This window comes from Dipteris shenzhenensis, chromosome 5, assembly GCF_047967505.1.
Source record: "Dipteris shenzhenensis isolate YYH24624 ecotype China chromosome 5, Dip_SZ_1.0, whole genome shotgun sequence".
NCBI lineage: Eukaryota > Viridiplantae > Streptophyta > Polypodiopsida > Gleicheniales > Dipteridaceae > Dipteris > Dipteris shenzhenensis.
Genome location: NC_141600.1, coordinates 54,162,605 through 54,181,387, shown reverse-complemented (window position 1 = coordinate 54,181,387; position 18,783 = coordinate 54,162,605). Strand labels below are relative to the sequence as shown.

At 48.0% G+C, this 18,783-nt stretch overlaps 1 protein-coding gene across 3 annotated transcripts in view; it reads left to right on the top strand.

The window, feature by feature from the left end:
• Positions 1–18,783, top strand: part of LOC147902205 (uncharacterized) — a 162,216-nt gene that overhangs the window by 68,704 nt on the left and 74,729 nt on the right. For all 3 annotated transcript variants that reach the window (XM_087375270.1, XM_087375268.1, XM_087375269.1), the window contains exon 6: positions 18,260–18,316. In XM_087375270.1, the coding sequence (XP_087231396.1) occupies positions 18,260–18,316 (57 nt within the window). The remainder of the gene's footprint in view (positions 1–18,259; positions 18,317–18,783) is intronic.

The following is an 18,783-nucleotide window of genomic DNA, read 5'->3' as shown; positions in this document are numbered from 1 at the left end:
TTTCACGAGTTGGTAGAACTTCCGTTGCAGGAAGAACAAACACGCAAAAATATGGCAACCCAGGCTGGCGAGCATGCTATGCTCTCTAAGTTCAAGCCCAAAGGTAAAGGGCAGCATAAGCCACATGCACATCAGCCCACACATCAGCATAAAGCTGATTCTGGACAGCCTTCTTGTAAGGCACAGGGTGATACACACAAGCAGAAAAAGAAGGGCATTTGTCATTATTGCAAGAAGCCAGGTCATTATATTGGAGAGTGCAAGAAGCGCATAGCCAAAGAAAAGAAAAGGGATTCTGGTATGGCTGTATCAGATGCATCAGGTCCACATTGCCATGATGGAGGAGATGTTGCAGCCAATTTGGTTGAAGAGCACTATGCCTTTTTGACTTGCACTTCAGACTTTTTAGTGGGTAGTTCAGATACTACAGCCACTAATGATGATGACCCATATGCTTTTTTGACTTGCAGTTACGATCTTTCAAAGGATGAATGCTCTTTCAGTGTTGATGAGACACTACATACTTGGTATTTTGATAGTGGTGCTTCAAAGCACATCACTTCCAAGAAAAATCTGTTTGTAACTTTGCATTCTTCACCCACCAAGAAGAAGGTCACTTGTGCAAATAATTCTTCTCATTCAGTATGTGGAGTGGGAGATATTATTCTCACATCCACTGATGGCACAGATTTCAGAATTTCAGATGTACTCTATGTGCCAGGTATAAAGAAGAATTTGCTTTCAGTGTCCTCACTCAATAGAGGAGGATTTCAGGTTGTTTTTTATGATGACAAGTGTGCAGTCAGAGACAAAGAAAATGAATATGCTTTGAGATTGTCTGGCACTTTGTATTGGGGTCTTTTTCAGCTTGATTTATATGAAAAAAGATCCCATCTTGCATTATCAGTTAGCACTCCCACTGCTGCAATGCACAATGCGGAGTTGTGGCATGCCAGGTATGGGCACATGAGCTATGGCAGCCTAATGACACTTTAGAGGCATGATATGGTTGATGCATTACCTCCTTTGGAGTCGCCTCCTTCTCATGCATGTGAAGGTTGCATTCTTGGCAAAATGCATAGGCTTCCCTTCAAGAAGGATGGTGCAGTGAAAGCTACAAGAAAATTGCAGCTTAGTCAGAGTGATGTCTGCGGTCCCATGAGGACACCTACTTTTGGGGGTTATCTCTATTTTGTTACATTCATAGATGACTTTACTCTAATGTGAAGGATTTGAAAGAGCAGTTGGCCAACATTGATGAGATTATGCTTGATTCTCAGCTTGTTTCTAATACCCTTGATGGGTTGCCTGATTCATATCAAGGCTTTGCTACTACATTGAGGTTGGTTGCAGGGGGAGATGCTAATCATTTCTCATTTTGACCAGCCCTTCTTCAGGAGGAGCGAAATCGTGTGAATCGCAGTGCTTCTATGGCTAGTGATCAAGCATTTGCTGCCCATCACAAACACAAAGGTAAAAGCAAGGTTTCAGCTGGAAAACCCTCTCATTCCCATGCTGATCATTCACATGGTGCCTCTTCTTCAGGGGATAACAAAAAGAAGAAGAGATGTAATTATTGCAGGAAACCTGGGCATGATATTTCTGAATGCAGGAAGTGCATAGCATCTAAAAAGAAAAAGAAAGAGTCTGGTCTTACAATATCTGCTGCTTCTAGTGCATAAGATCGACATGAGTCCGCTAATTTTGCACAAGACCAGCATTGGGATTTCTTGGTTACATGTCAGTATAATCCCGATGTTCATGATGCTTGTGTGGCAGTTTTAGATGTTCATGATGCCTGGCTCTTTGATAGTGGTGCTAGCAAGCACATCAATTCCTACAGGAAGTTATTGAGCTCATTGGAGCTTACATCTCAGGGGGATAGTGTTACATGTGCCAATAATGCATCATATACCGTGAAAGGTATTGGGCAAGCTGCTCTTACTTCTGTCTCTGGTGGTATTGTTACTCTAGAGCATGTGCTTTATTTTCGAGGCATTCGTAAGAACCTCATTTCTATTTCAACCATTGCTACATGTGGCTTTCAGGTTTTTTTAAATGGTGTGAGGTGTGCAGTGTATGATGCTACACATGCCTTCACCATGGTTTTGATTGGCACATTGTCTAGAGGTCTTTATAGACTTGATGCTTATGACAGATGTTTGGATGATGATGCTGCACTTGCTGATGCACATGCTTTTGCTCTTGATTCCACCATGGCAGATACTCATTTGTGGCATGAGAGGTTTGGATACCTCAATTTTGGAGCCCTAGTGAAGTTATATAAGGAACATATGGTTGTGGATCTTCCCAAAATGCATATGCCTACCAAACATGTTTGTGTGCAAATTACATCTTGAATAGATGTTCTACAAAGGCATTGCAGACTATGACACCTTATGAGGCTTGGATGGGTTGTATGCCTTGCATTTCCCACATGAGGACTTTTGGATGCTTAGGTTATGCTCATGTGCCTTCACAGCAACGCACTAACTCGGATGATAAAGTTGTCAAGTGCATTTTTCTTGGGTATAGTTCAGAGAGCAAGGGCTATAAGCTATATCAGCCCCACACGGGCAAGTGTTTTGTCAATTGGGATGTTGTGTTTGATGAATCTTTTACTATTCCTTTGCTAGACTATCAAAAACAGCCCGTTGTTGATGCCCCTAACATAGTTGACAGCTTGATGCCTTTGTTTCCATCCGATGCTCGGGATGATGTTCCATCTGAGGTTGTACCTCCTCCACGTGTTGGTCATTTGCAGCAACATGTGCAGCCAGAAATTCAGCTTGATATGCCTCTCATTCATCAGGATGATTTGCATAGGGCTCTTGACCAGGAAAGAGCAAAAATTCAGGAGCCCAAAAAGGTACCCCGTTCGCTCCTTGATACATTAAAAGACAGCAAACAAGATACTCCTCTGCCAGCCCGTACGAGAGAAGCTGTCCAGAAAGAGCATGCTAGTTTTGTTGCTTATGCTTTGGTTGCTACAGCATGCAATGAAGAGCCCTTATGTCATCAAGATGCCTTTCAGAATGATTGTTGGATGAAGGCCATGCAAGCTGAATTGGATTCTATCCATTAGAATAACACTTGGGAGTTGTGTGATTTGCCTCATGGCAAGAATGCCATTGGAACTAAGTGGGTTTACAAAATCAAACGGAAAGCTGATGGTTCCGTGGACCGTTACAAAGCCTGTCTTGTTGCTAAGGGCTATGCTCAAAAGCATGGCATTGACTTTGAGGAGACTTTTGCTCCCACTTCCAAGATCACTACTATTCGCATCGTTATTGCCTTTGCTGCCCACTTTCATTGGCAGATACATTAGCTTGATTTTAAGATAGCTTTTCTTCATGGGCATTTGCAGGAAGAGGTGTATGTTTCGCAACCTCCTGGCTTTGAGGTTGAAGGTTCTGAAAGCAAGGTATGCCGTTTGAAAAAGGCCCTCTATGGATTGAAGTAGGGACCTCGGGCTTGGTATTCAAGGATTCACACTCATTTGCTCACACTTGGCTTTCAGAACAGCCCTAAAGAGGCTACCCTTTACATCCGCAAGCATGGGACATATTTGCTTGTGACTGGGACACATGCTCAGCAAATTGCAGCTTTTAAACTTGATTTGCAGTAGACATTTGCTATGTTTGATCTTGGTCTTCTGCACTACTATTGAGCATCCAATTTGCTAGCTGTGAGGGGGGCATTTTTATGTCACAATCCAAGTACATTGGACAGCTTTTGCAGCGTTTTCAGTTTGAGGATTGTAAGCCAGTATCCACACCATTAGAGACTGGTTTTCACTTGTCTTCTGAGGATGGCAGGGGTACATGTGATCTCACTCTCTATCAGTAGGCAATTGGTTGTTTGATTTACCGATTCTATACGAGACCTGATCTACAGTATGCTGTCTCACAGTTGAGCAGATATGTGCACAGCCCATCTATGCACCATTAGCATGCCGTGAAGCGTGTTTTCAGATATCTCAAAGGCACTCAACATTTAGGCCTTCTTTATGGGGCTGATACTTCACTTGCCATGCATGGATTCATTGATAGTGATTGGGCTGGTTGTTTTGACACTCGTGTGTCACATAGTGGCAACTGTTTTATGCTTGGTACTTCATGTGTTCTTGGTTCAGCAAGAAGCAGAGTACAGTTACTACTTCTAGTTGTGGAGCAGAGTACAGAGCAGCTTTTACAGCTACCATGGAGTATGTTTGGCTTCGGAAGCTATTTGCAGATCTTTGTGCATGTCAGACTGCTCCTACCGTCATCTTCACTGATAGTCAGAGTGCTTTGGCTGTTGCACGGAATCCAGTTTTCCATGCTCGAATAAAGCACATTGAGGTGCACTATCACTATGTCAGAGAGCGATAATCAGTTTGAGGCTTTTCGGCAAGCTTTAAACTTAGTACCTTTTGTAACTTGATCTGTTGTACTCTGTACAGTCATAGGTTGCTATATCCCTGTAGGACGAATCATGACACTAGATATTTAGGTATCTTGAGCCATGTCCAGGATACTTCAGCCCATAATATAGAGGGGTTTTTGTAGGCCATCTCATGGGCTATCCATAGATGCCACTTATACCTTGGTATGTGCCTTGTAGGCCTAGTTATAATCAGTTAGGGCTATTGGTACAGTTAGTTTATGTACCATCTAGGTCGGTTAGGACACTTAGTCCAGCTAGGGCATTTAGCCCTAGGGTTTTATTATGTTGGCTCTCCCTTGAGCCTCCACACTTTCGTTTTGCAGCAATCTATTACAGCATCTCGTTTTTCTCCTTCTTGCTTCCATTTTTTGAGCTTCCATTGCTTCCTACACCCAACGCTTACAACTAGACAACGATAAATTATTTTGTATCTCATAGAAAAAATAGGAGAGAAATTGGCAAGAAATTTAGAAGGGATGATTTTATACCCATGTACACACGAATGAATCAAGTAATAAAGTATTGAAAGTAGATGGACCAGCGGACATACTTTTTGAGTCAGTGTTGTATTCCAATGTATGGAAAAATTTAAAGTGTGCCATTGGAAAGAAGCTAAAGGGATTCTTAGATATATTAATGATACACTAACGCATGGAATTAGCAAGGATGTAGACACTGGAACTAACAGTAATGGAAGCTGAATATAAAGTGGCCATAGATGCAACTTGTGAGTTGATCAAGGTAAGAAGTAACATTGGACTTAAAACAGAAAGTCCTGAAAAGAGTAAGGACATGTTGTATGACCTTGCTGGGGAAACAGGGGTAGCTTTTGAAGAACTTAACCACTCAGCAGAAGACTTATCCAAGATACTCTAATTGACATTTGGACAAGTAAATCCAAGACAAACACATAGATCTGAAGGACGGCAAATGGAACAGCCAAAATAGTAGAAGTAGATTGCACCAAAATGGGACCAATTTTTAACAAAGTACATTTCCATCAGTGAGCGTATACTTGCAGCAAAGTACTGCACTGTCTGGCTCCAGGTATGAGCACCTTGCTGCTCCAAAATCTGTCTTCACCCTCTGTCTGATGGATGCTGCTGTTGGCTTCAGTGACTTTCAGTGGATTGCACGGACTAGGCAGAAACCCTCTATGTATATTGAAGAGGCTGATCTGGCCCCCGCTCCAACTTGCTAGGGCTGATTATGCCCCCTGTTTTAGCCGATCAGTAGCCAGATCTGGCCGACCCAACTGCTACTGCCTACCCCGTTGCAGACCTGCCCAATATGGCTGGGCTGAAACTAGCTCGGCTATATAAGCGATCAGTTCACCCTGTCTTGTGTCGGTTGCTGGGCTCACAATTTACCTCAAACATGGGCTTATCGCCCATATGACACCTCTCTCATGTGGCTATATGCCACCTCTCACACTCATGTTTCTACCATAGGTGCCAAGCCCTTGAGTCATCACCTGGTAGTGCTCCTCATTCCAAGCACTATGATGACATACTTGTTAAGAGCGTGTACATTGTGAGATGCTCTTGGAGCAAATCTTTCAAAGTAGCAAACGGCGTAGCAAAAGGCAGACCTCGTGCCTAGATAGCATGGCAATGTATATCTGTGCACTCACTCTCCACATTCCAATGCCACCTCTATGGTCGCCAAATGTTGACGTTATTTTCATGACCCTCTCCCACCTAGCGCTCTCCCATGCACATGCTACCTTACACACTGAACCACTACTGCATAGGACAATGCATATCAGCAGACAAGGGGAGTGGAAAGCCATCAACCAACTCTACCATTCATGCTATGAGGAATCAACAAGTGTGAAGAGCATCCATTGTTAACTATCCGTGCTACGCTACCAAATATGGACAAAACCATCAGGTGCAACTCATCAGTGCGATGAAAGAATATTACAGAGTGGTGAATTGTCATTCCATTACGTGGGCGATGAACAATCTGTGTAGAAAATTACAAACAAACCTCCAGTCTGCATGATATTCTGAGCTATGGACAAAATGTTTGAGTATTTCAAGCATGTAAGTGCGCAAGCATTCGTGCATCATTGCAATTGGGCTCATAGGTGGGGCATTCAACCTGCTACTCCAGCAGATCCTCCCTCTTGGTTTGAGGATAAAGGTGCCTTTTTTGTCTTTAGCCTGGGTGTTGTGGACGTAGTTCAGGATTAGTGCAATGGCTGCTAAAAATATTGCAGGTAAGTTCTAGTAGTAGGAAAGCTTCCTCATGCTCTCAATCAAGGTCAACATAGATTTCTAAAGATAACCAAATTAAATCCTCTCTCTCAATCCTGATTGTTGGCATCCTCCTGTGGACTAGTGAAATATGCACGAGCAATTGTTCAATTTGTTGACCTTTTTTCTTGAGTGAGCCAACAAAAGTACTCTTGGACGCAATTACGGATTTCTTTTGAGAGACCATTAAATTTTTTTTTTCATTTTTTGAGCTATTCAATGAGATGAGATAGCAATATCTATTGATCTTTGCTAGGATGCATCACTGCCTCTTGTATAGAGACTCTCATCATTTGCAAGATCTGATCTAGCTGTTTGCAGGTCCAAATGGGAGAGAAAACCATGAGTACTATGACTTAGGCTGTAAAGATAAAGATAAACGGGTGAATCTGCACGCTTGAAAATTCCTTTACCTTACCCTCAGTTTGGTTTTGGGGAGTGGGGCTGGCAGCCAGGTACAGGATCCTTTGCACATTACATTCACATGGAATAAGAAGTGGCAGGCTCTTCCCCGCCTGACTGAAAGCATGTACAACAGGGAGAGACTGATTTTGTGGTTTGTCTACTAGAGAGGATTTTCTCATGTGATGGTCGAGGAGATTATGGAAATGACCTTGTAAGAAATCTTTGATTTTGAGTGAGGATATAGTTTGTGGCTGGTGTTTAACTGTGCACGACTAGGTAGAAGTGCGAGCGACCTGCCCCCCCCCCTTCCCTCTTCTCCTCCCTTCTTTGTCGACCCTCTCGCGCTGTCGCCTTGAGCCCCAGCGGGGTCTGTTTGGTTCTGAGTCCTATCGGGGCTGTATGCGGCAGCGCCGCCCTGCTTCAAGAGGGCGCGTCTGTCGTGCCCCCCTGCCACACCTTCCAGTGCCTCCAGCTTCGTTCCCGTCAGCTCCCTCCTGGCCCAGCTAGGCCCAGCCCATGCTGCAGAGAAGCCCAAGCCCGTCAAGGCCCTGCCCACCGTACGGGCAGGGCGCCTTTTCTTTGCAGCTCTATGCGGGGGCACGATAGGCAACCCCCTTCGCTCCTTGTTTGGTGCCCCCCCAACAGGTTGGCAGCCCTTTTCACCTTACAGCTTCGACTAAGGAGGTGTTGAGGGTTCATTTGTCGTCAAGGTGATCTACACAGCGAGTCCCTGGCACCTAGGGGCTGGCATTGGGTGTTCAACCAACCTCAAACATCCTTAGTGGTCATGTGTGCTGCCCTCAAGGGCTGTCCACTTTCTTGGAAGTACTTGGGGCTGTCCTTTCACTCAGGTTTATCCTCTCCCCTCTGGATCACACTCTATCAACTCACTTTATGAGGATTCAGCAGTACTTCCTTTCAGCATTGGCGGGCGGAGCTCTGGGCGGTTCTCTTCTATCTTGGGGAGCTTTCCTCTCACTCCTACTAGGAACGACCACCAACGCCAGGGCCTTCCTTGTCTTCTTCCTCCTTCAGTTTTCCTCTCTTTCTCAGTGGTGGTGTAGTTTTTTGCTTCCCTTGGTGATTGGATTTTTGGTGGCGACCCTAGGTCTTGCCAAAGGGGCTCCATGGTAGCACCCTCGATTCCCTCAGCCGTCGAAATTCTCCTATCACGACTGATAAGCAACAGGTATAGCAAGGAGTGAACCTATTACAGGATAGGGTAGTTATAGTTGGCCTTACTCCCTCGAGGAGACAGATCAGGGATTGGGTCCAGGTCAGCCTCGCATTAGATAGCGACCACATTCACGAGGTCACCATCTACGGACGAGGCATTTTTCTCCTCTAGCTTGGCTGCCCCGATACTGCTCTGGGTCTTGGCCCTATTCTCCTAGCCCCTCATTTGGTGTATCTCATCCCTTGGTATCACGGATTCACGGTGGATGACATAGACTCGACCCACCGTGTTCTCGCTTTTCGGTGCCGCTCCGCTTCCCAGGCTTCCGAGGGAGTACAAGGCCAGTCTTGCTTCTATCGAACAAGCTTTTGGCACAATTCTAGAGTATCCCTCAGAGTCGGAGGCAATTGTTGTGACAGATGACAAGGTTCCTCGCCTCCGGCTGGTGGTAGAGAGCCTCGATGCCCTCTCGGAGGTGATCCTTTTGGAGACTCTCGAGGGAGGTACCCTTCAACAGAGATTGGAGGTCTCTGATTTACCAGGCCAGTGTCTGAGGTGTAGGCAGAAGGGGCACCTTGCCAGATATTGCATGAAAGGTTTGAGCCGGGCCCATCCCTCCACAGAGGAGATGTAGGGACATCACAATGATACGCGGGAGCTTGAGACCGGACGGCCTCTCAGACAGACTCAAGAGCAGTTTCAGCATCGGCAGATAGAGTCCCAGACTCCGTGGGTCGAGCGTCGCGAGGGAAGTTGGGGAAGAAGAAGCAGAGTAAATGGGCCAAAAAGAACCAATGACAATGGGCCAATCGTAAGAGGAGAGCACAAAAGGCGACACAGTCACAAAGAGACCAGGTTGGAGACCCCCAGACAGGTGTATCATGTGATCCGGAGAGAGGGTCTTCGATCTCACGACATCAGGCCCCTCCGGAGTTGAGTCTTTAGGCCCACAGGATCCACCGCCACTGTAGGAACAACCACCATAGGATTTTAGAGCTTCAGGGCCCCTAGCATCCGCGCCTCATCCTCCCTGGAGTGAGGAGGAGGAGACTCAGAGGGCTTAATGGCTCTCATCACAGTGTTCTTCAATTCCAGCAACGACGGATACCACTCAGCCTCCCTCCTCTCCTCTAGTTTCTTCACCCCTGGCCCTTCAGGACCTGCTTGTCCCCTCTACACCTTCCCACCCCCTGTCTCCTCCATCTTCCCCTCCTATAGTGATTACCCTCACCCCGCCGCCCCCCCCCTCCTCATTTTGACATGACTATGTAGCACTCAGCACTTATCATTTTGCATTCTACATTGGAGTGGATGTTGGTTTAGTAGCTCCACCCACACAGTTAGGATTTTTCACAGTCTCATAGACCCATCGGTATTTCAAAGACTTAAATAAACTTTCTTTCTTTCTTTCTTTATTTTTCCTCAACCACAAGCAGCCTCACTTGGAGCCTCTTCCTCTCGCACCTCCCCGGTTTCGCCGCAAACCTTGCGTCTGCAAGCAAGGGCAAGGCAAAAGCCACCCCACAGACCTCTCCTTCGGCCCGTCGGGTTCAGCCTCTTCCTCTCCTACCTCTAGCGGGGGTGCAAATGCTTAGTCCTCATGTCTCTGCATGCATGTTGGTAGGCATCTGCCGAGAGAGTTCTGGCAGTTGGGACCATGGAACTATTTGGAGACCCCTGATACGTACCCCATGCCAACCATTCTGATCTTGCACCCCGGAAAGGGGGACATTAGCGCGGTTGGGTCCTGCACCCACCCGGTTCGGATCCTCTATTTTGCCTCCACAAGCGTGGAGAGGTGGAGAAGTGGACTTGAAAGCTTTTCGATGTGATGATGGAGCATGAGGTTTACCGGATGATGGACGAGTGGATGGGGCCACATGGCATGGACTTATGGTTCACTCATGGTGCCTCCACGTATTTGAGATGGGCTTCTCTCCAGTGATCCAAGATCAGGCTTGGCAGTTGCAGTGATCCGCTTGCCTCCCGACTCTGTCCTCACTCAGCCCCACTACTGGATGCTCTAGTAGTGCATTGAGCTTTTTGGCGTGGATGTTTCCTTCATGCAGTATTGGGCATGAAAGGTATGGATTGAGCTAGTGGCGACCTTGGTTTGTCGGCGCACAGATACAGATTACTCTACCTCCAAACCCTCGTCGAAGTCACTGAAGTCTGGTTTCCTTAAGCAAGCTCCCACGCACGGACGAGCCTTATTCACTGCCGCTCCATCTCCATGAGCTTGACAGTGGTGAGTTGGAACGTGCATGGGCTTCACGACTGTGTGTGAAGTAAGCCGCAGTACCAGATTCTTTGTCAAGAATTGCAGTGGGCTCTGGTAGGTAGACAAGTTGACTTCCTCTTGATTCAGGAGCACATGTTCTCAGCAGCATGCATCACACGTAGACATCATCTCCTCCTTGGGAGGGGCCCCCAAGTTTGGTTCCCCCCAATTGACAGGTGTGGAGGGGTATGCATATTGGTATCCCAGGCGGTGGCCCCAGAAATATTCGCACAGGGCAAGCTTATACCAGGTCGCGCAATGTGGATTGGCCTTCGGAAAGGCCCAGATTTGTATTCTGAATGTGTACGCTTCTGCTTACAGATAGCATTGTCCGGCCTTCTGGCGATGCCTCTCAGATTGCTTGCAAGAGGTAGACTCGTGGATTGTTGGAGGTGACTTCAACAACCTAGAGTTCATGGAGGATAAGCAAGGAGGAGCCTCTTTCGCAGAGATGCAGCTGGGGAGAGGAGCACTTGGGAGCAGTTCATTTTTGCGAACAACGGCAGGGATCCTTGGCAAGAGCTTGAGTTTACCAGGGTTTCAGGCAGTCTGCAGTTCTCCTTTGGACAGCGGCGTCATAATAGGCTATTGGAGTGCCTAGACAGATTCTACATAGGAGACTGGGCTTTACTCCGAGGCGGCTCCACTGGCAGGAACCACGATGTCGAACCACTCTCCATCAATTTTGCATTTGGAACAGCCCCATCGAGGACTCTCCCAAAAGGGGATCCGTATTCAAGATGATCTCCTACAGGAGGTCGAGATTCAACAGGCGATAGTAGAGCTTTGGAGGCAGTCCTATAGGAGATGATCTCCTACAGGAGGTGGAGGTTCAGCAGGCGATAGTAGAGCTCTGGAGATAGTCCGAGGACAGACCCAGCGGATGGGTGGGCGATATGGGTTGCCGAAGGAGTTCCAGTGCCCAGGCTCTTAGACGGAGAGCTACTCTTCAGGAGCGTGAGAGAGAGCTTCGTCGTGATCTGGCATCTATAGAGCGATGCAAGGAGGAGGACTTGGGGTCCCAGTGGCTCAGAGACCGCCTAGAGTGTGCACGCTTGGAGTTATAGGACTTGGAGATCCATAGTGCAGAGTTCTCCTACCACTCTTCCAGGGCCAGATGGGTTCAGCATGGTGATAGGATGAACAAACAGTTCTTCCAAACCACAAGTCCATGGTCGACAGGGATCCAGCTACGGCAACTCGGGGACTCAGAGGGACACATGCTCATTGACCCACAGGAGATTCTTGAGATGACCACAGATTTCTACCGTTGTCGGCTCTTTCAGTCGGAGGGGACTTTGCCCACCACTCTTCTGGCTAGAGAGATGGTATGGGGGCAGGTTCCAGCAGTGGTTACGCGGAGCCTTAGTAGACTTTAGAGGTGCCATTCACTGATGAGGAGCTTCAGGAGGCCTTGTAGGCTCTTCTAGCCCAGAAGTGCCTCGAAGAGGACAGCTTGTTGACTCCGAGCTTCTTTCAATAGTTCTGGGAGTATGTCTCCATTCCCTTTAGATTAGCTGGTCAGAAGATGTTTGACTCAGGATCCCTTCCACGTTCTTTGAGCAGAGGCTGGATATGCGTGATCCCGAAGGGGGGAGATAGGTCAGATATTCGGCACCAAGGCCTTCTTGACACGGCTTACAAGATCTTGGCCAAGGTCTTGAGCCTGCGTTTGAGACCCCATTTACCAGACATCATTCACGAGACTCGGCCCAGTTTTGTCCAAGAGCGTAGCATCCTCGATGATATCTTCACTTTTTGGGAGGCAGTGGACTGGTCCAGGGTGGATTCACGGCCTCTAGCCATTCTCGTTCTTGACTCGAGAAGGCATATGATAGGGTGGAGTGGTCCTTCTGGGACGGTACTATACAGAGACTTGGCTTCTCAGAGAGATGGATCAGAGGGGTTTCAGCTCTCTATGCGGGCAGCTTCAGCTAGGTGATTATTGGGGGTCACACAAGAGAGGCCTTTCCTCTTTCCCGGCTAGTGAGACAGGGCTGTCCTTTGGCCCCCTATCTTTTCCTCTTTGTAGCGGAGGCCCTAGGCTATTTTCTGTGCTCCCAGGCACTTGCCCTTTCGGGGATGAGGCTTCCGATCCAGGAGGAGCTCCTAGACTCTGCAGATGATATCAAGGGAGAGGCGTATATGCATGTTGTGCAACCTACAGGATGTCGAGTGAGAGGAACATTTCATCTTTAGATGCCTTGTTTACTATGAGATCAGAGGATGTTTTTATTGTCTATTCAGAGATAGATCTGGGCTGTTATCCCGATTTCTCTCTTTTTCGGATCAAAGGTGCTTGGCTGTGCTCATTCATGAGGCCGTTAGGCATCAGGAACGCTTACTCCGATCTCAGAGATATGAGGAGCATACCTTGGTGGACTCTTCTCAGAGCATGATCAGAGATTTCTTCCAGCCAGACCATATGGAATTCCCCTCTACAGGTCATAGGCATGACCGAAATGCAGAGCTAGTGACACGACAGCTCAGACAGAGGACTGATGCACATATTACACTTGGGGACATTCCCTCCATGTTCAGAGTGGGGTGAGACCGGCATGCCCTTGTTAGGTGTGGAGTTGTGGCCTAGAGATAGCAGAGGATTGCATCCACGGGGAGTTGGTAGCATTCTATATCTGATTTCATGCTATCATTCCCTCCATCTTGATGAGGGACGGGACCATGCTGACCTTGGAGCACATCTCACTTTGTAATATGTGTTAGTGATGATGATGTTGATGTTGTAGAGGACTACTTTCCTTGGATATAACTATGTAGGATACAACTTTTTTGGCTTTTGTATGGGTGTGGATCCTTGCTTAGTAGCTCCACCCCCCCAGCTAGTTTGTATCATGTTTCTCACAGTCTCGTAGACCCATCGATGTTCAAAAAGACTTTAATAAATTTTCTTTCTTTCTTTGTGTGGATGGCTCAACATCTAGTCTAGAGAGGGTCAGAGGAGCCCTACACATTTATTGTGAGGCCTCCGGAACTTTCAAAGCCATCCTATAAAGCAAGGCCACCTAGAAACCACCCCGTAAGTCAAAGGTAGGTCTTTTATGATGGGCGATAAGAAACCCTTTTCTTACTATAAAGGCACCTTTACGAACCACTCTATATGGCAAAAGGTGGATCTCTTTCGATTCACGTGCACAAAACCACAATGTCTTTATGCATATGACATAAAGAGTAGTTTGCAAAGTCCACCTCATTTTTTAGGTATGTTTGCAAACTAAAAGTATTTAGATGGTTTTGTTACTGAGTGGGTGAAGCGTAGGAATGGATGATTGGGTGAAGAGTAGGAACGGATGATTGGGTGTATTACTGGAGCTAGAGGAGGGTAGATATGGCATAAATTGGACTAAATTTGTTGGATTCTTCACAGGCCCAGAGGAGATCGAGGAGGTTCGAGATTGGGGAGCGGATATTGGCTTTCGGTGGATCCCAAGAGGGGAGACGGTGGGGTACCTGGGCTGGCAGGTCGGCATAGACATCTCGACAGAGCAACAATTCAGCTCAGTCCTAGAGAGTGTTTTGCACAAGCTATTATACCAGAGCTCCATCAAACTCTCGCTTGCAGGTCAAGCGTTAGTGGTTAACCAAGTACTCCTTGCCACATCCTGGTACATTGCCTCTTGCTGGTGTTTCTATCGGGCTGCATGGGGCAGCTTCGGTGCTTGGTGCGGAACTTCCTATGGTCAGGGTAGGATGGAACACACAACACCAGAGCCAGGGGTAGCCTAGTAGACTGTGATTTTGCCCTAGGCGCAGGATGTACTAGGCATTATTGATCCATAGATGCATAGTAGAGTCCTCTTGGGCAAGCTGATAGTGAGAGGCCTCACCCAAAGAGCGGAACTTTGAAAGCTTCTCATCCAATGGGGGCTTCTTGGGAACACCCCTCGCACATTATGCCAGTGGCAGCAGTCCTACAGGTGGATCTCCTGCGAGGCTCCTTTGACTGACGGCTACTCTAGTAGCCATTTGGTAGGATATAATCTTCACGTTGCGTGCCATTTGGGAGCGTGGTTCGAGAGCGATCGATGAAAGGCAGGAGCGTTTCCGCTAGGCATGGCCGGCAAGAATCTTTTACACCCTTTCCGCGAAGGCTATTTGCTGGATGTATAGACCACCACTTTGGTTGCTGGCTTCTGTTTCAGAATCTCTCTAGGCGGTGAGCCACGAGATAGCCGGCAACCCGTTTTCCCATTTGTATTTGCATCGACAGCTCCTTTTGGAAGCTGTTTGTATGGCGTTTTTTTCAACACATTAATAAAATTTACTTTTTTCTGAAAAACGAAAAAACTGTGCATGACCAAAGGAGAACGAGAGTGTGGTTGAACTGGCTTCGGCCACCTTGGTATGTTGGCAACAGCCCGGTCACATTGTTTTTGGTGAGTTAGTTCAATTCTCTTTGTGTGTTTTTGTGCTTATTTGTATTATGTACGCTTCCCCTCTAAAGGAAGGTGCCTCATTTCTAGGGTCGACTTCCATCTTGGATGCTAAATGTGACCCAGTTAATGAGACACATGGAGTGATGAAGTGGTTTTCTCTAGGTTTTGGTCTAAGGTCTTCAATTGTATCAGGGACAAACAGAAAAGATATATACATCTCTTTAGAGTGTAATGGACAAAACCTCTTTGTTTAGACTTCACGCAGGGTCCTTTTGTTCTCTGGCATGGGGATAAGATGGTGTACACCTATTCAGTGAAAGAATTGGTCTTGAGCAGATTTCTTTTTGAAAGAGCTCTATCGCTCCTTGCTCTCGAAGCTGCTCCTCCCTGCCTAGCCTAGCCTCCCTCCCCTCCAGCCCGCCTCCGCCTCCCTCGCTGCTCCTTGCGCTCCTCCCGTTGTGCTGCTCCGCTCCCCCGCGCCTCTTCCTTCCCCCCGTGTCTCCTTCTGTCCCCCCGCACCTCCTCCTCGTCCGCCCCCGGCACCTCCTCCTTCCCCTCCCGCTCCTCTTCCCGTCCCCCCCGAACCTCCTTTACTCTGCGATCTCTCCTCCTCCCTCGGTTGCCCTCCGCCCCCCTTCCGTGCCTTCTCCTCCACGCCCGTTCCTTTTTCCTCCACCCTCGCTCCTTCTCCATCTGCTGCCCCCCGCCCTGCCTCCACCCCCTGTGCCTCTGCTCCTTCCTCCCTGTGTACTCTCCTCTTCTCCCCCGCCGGCTTGTCTCTCCCCCCCCGGCTTGTCTCTCCCCCCCCTTCGTTTTCTTCCTCCCCACTTGTGCCATTTCCTGCCTGCCGCCCTTGCTTCGTGACTGTTATTTAAGCTTTCTTCTTTTCCCCTTTTCCCACCCCTCTTCTTTCTTCCGAGCAGGCTTCAAGTTAATTGGCTTATGCCTTGGAGAAAGTAAGCTTGGTGGTGACACTTGTTTGGCTAGAAGGGCTCAAATGGCAGCACCTTCGAATCCCAACAGATAAGCAATAGGTGGAGCATGCAGTCCAGCCACTTCAGGACAAGGCAGTTGGGGGCCTTACTCCCACAAGGAGACAGGTGAGAGACTGGATCCAGGCGAGCTTGAACTAGAAAGAGACTACATCGAGGAGGTCACCATCTACGGAAAAGGCATCTTCCTCATCCAACTGAGCTCTCCTACTACCGCCTTGACACTTGTGGAGCAGAGCCCCATCCTCCTTGGCCCACATCTGGTGTCCCTTTTCCCTTGGTACCATGGCTTCATAGTGGAGGACATGGACATGACACCATGTTCCCCGATCCCAGTGACACTCCGTTTCCCGGGGCTTCCAAAGGAATACAAAGCCATCCTTCCCTCCATTGGTAGAGCATTTGGCACGGTATTGGAGTCCCCGTTAGATTCAACAGCTTCAGTGGTAGCAGATGACGGGATACCCAAGATCAGATTGGTGGTAGAGAGCGCAGAGTCCCTCCCAGAGCTGATCCTCCTCGAGACCCTCGAGGGGGGTACACTTCGTCAGAGAGTAGAGATCTCCGGCATACCAGGACAGTGTCTTCGTTCCAGGCAGATGGGCCATCTAGCTCGAAATTGCCCTCGTGGTCAAGGACGGACGACTCCCCCCCAACCCCCGCAGGATAGGCAGAGTCAGCAGGCTAGAGCCCAACAGCCCTCCAGACAGGAGCAACAGGAGTCCGAGACCCCATGGGTGGCACCTTCAGAGGGAGAGTGGACCTAGGTGGGGAAAAAGAAAAAGAAACGAAGCAAATTGGCTCGAAAGTGCCGCAAATACAGGCTAGACGCATGGAGAGAGAGGGAGCAGGACAAGAGGCACCCACGGAGGAGTAGCAGCAGGGGCCTCCGATTGGAGACCCCTCCCCCCCAGTAGTGGGGACCATGGTGCAGCCAGGTGATCCTCTAGTAGTGGAGGTACAACGAACACAACCACCCTTGCGTCAGCAACATGCCTTTGAATCTCTTAACGTTGTGATGGTAGAAGCTACAGAGGGGTAGTCAGGCAGCGGTTGAGGAGAAGGGGACTCAGAGCTCAGTTGTATCTGATCAACAGGGTGGGCTTGTGACTGCCCCTATTCCCTCCCTCCCTCCTCTTCCTCCCCCTCCGGAACCCTCTCTCTCTCCACGTCCTCCCCCTCCCCCCGAGCTCCCCCTTCCCCCTCCCCCCCCCTTGCCACTCCCGCCTTGGTCATCCTCACTACCCGCCTGCCTCCTCCTCACCTCCCCCCCTCCCTCCTACCCCCTTTTAGTCTTGCCTCAGCTCCCCTGCCCGTAGACAACGACACGACCGCATTCCCCTCAGCGGTTTGTCCCCCTTCCTTCATAGCCATTCTATTCTGGGGGAGGATTTAGAGGAAAGGGGCTTGTCCTCCCGATCAGCAGCTCCCAAACTTCAGTCTAGGTGCCCTCTCCTGAGAGACTTTTGGAGATTGCGGCCCTGGAACTACTTGGAGATCCCGAACTCCTAGCCTCTACCATTGGAGGTGACACTTTATGATCTCGGAAACGGGGTTCGATCAGCGTACAGTATCAAGGTGTGGAACATTTGGGTTGTTCGTTGTATTCTGGTAATGGGTGAGCATCCGGTTCCACCCTCGGCTACCTTGGTCGCCATCTGGCAGGATATCATCTTACACCCTGCGCTTCACCTAGGAGCGTGGGACCCCGGGCTCTAGGGCGACTGTCGCGAGGCACACACGTTTTTGCAAGGCTTGGGCTGCAGGAGTTTTCTACATATTCACTCCGTGAGGGATTCGCTGGTTGTAAAGTCCCCCCACCTGGCTGTTAGTCCCTGTACGGGAGATCCCCTAGGCAGTGAGCCGGGTTTCTTTGGAACAGGCTGGTTTTTTCTTCTCTCAGCCTTTTTTCAGTTTGTTTCATGCTCAGCACCTTCGGGACTGCTGTTTTGTATGAAGTCTTTCAAGCATTAATAGAAGGTTCCTTTCTTGAAAAAAAGAAAAAGAAAAAAGAATTTGTCTTGAGCTTGCCTCTAACACTTCTCTTTCATTGCTCAAAATTACACTGATTTTACCAAGGTTACGTATGCTAATATTGACAAAATATCTGCAACTTCACTGTAAAGAGTCATTCTGTTGTGGTGTTGGTATGCTCCACTTTGATGCCATGATTTGTGCCACGTTAGTTTCTGAAAGTGCCTTGGTTTAAATTAATCCGAATACAGAGAAATAACTTCTTATTCGTATGCATTTTGTTGCAATATTTGTGAATTTCAACATGATCACTTATTCCTTTCGTGGCTTTCCATTCAAGGATGCAGATATGGCAAGAACGGTGGAAATATATACTGGTGGATGAATTTCAGGACACAGATGCAGTAAATTTCTTCTCTACTTTCTGGAGGTTTTGAACAGTGTTTTGTCTAGGAAAGCAAGTATCTATGACGTGATGTAGATCAAGGAGGTCATAAGGACAATGCCTGTATCTTCGCAAATATCATTGATACTGGATTTCAACAGAAAATAACTGTTTCTTGTGATTGGTTATATGTTCATTACAGTACCTTTTGCAAATTACAGAGGAACATTTGTAGAAGCTCTGAGGCTCATCTTGGAATTGAAGTACTTGACCTCTTACAACCTTCAACTTCGGGGAAAACCAAGTGCTGTCTGATTAGGGGCCATCTTATTGTGTATTCATAGCACTGTGGACTTGTCTTTTGTCTTGGACCATAAGGCCCAACAGGTTAAGATTACGGCATGTGCTAAACATTGATTAAACAAGAACCCTTTGGAAGATTTTCATAATAGATATACATCTGTGTTGGGGATGGTGTTAGTGCCA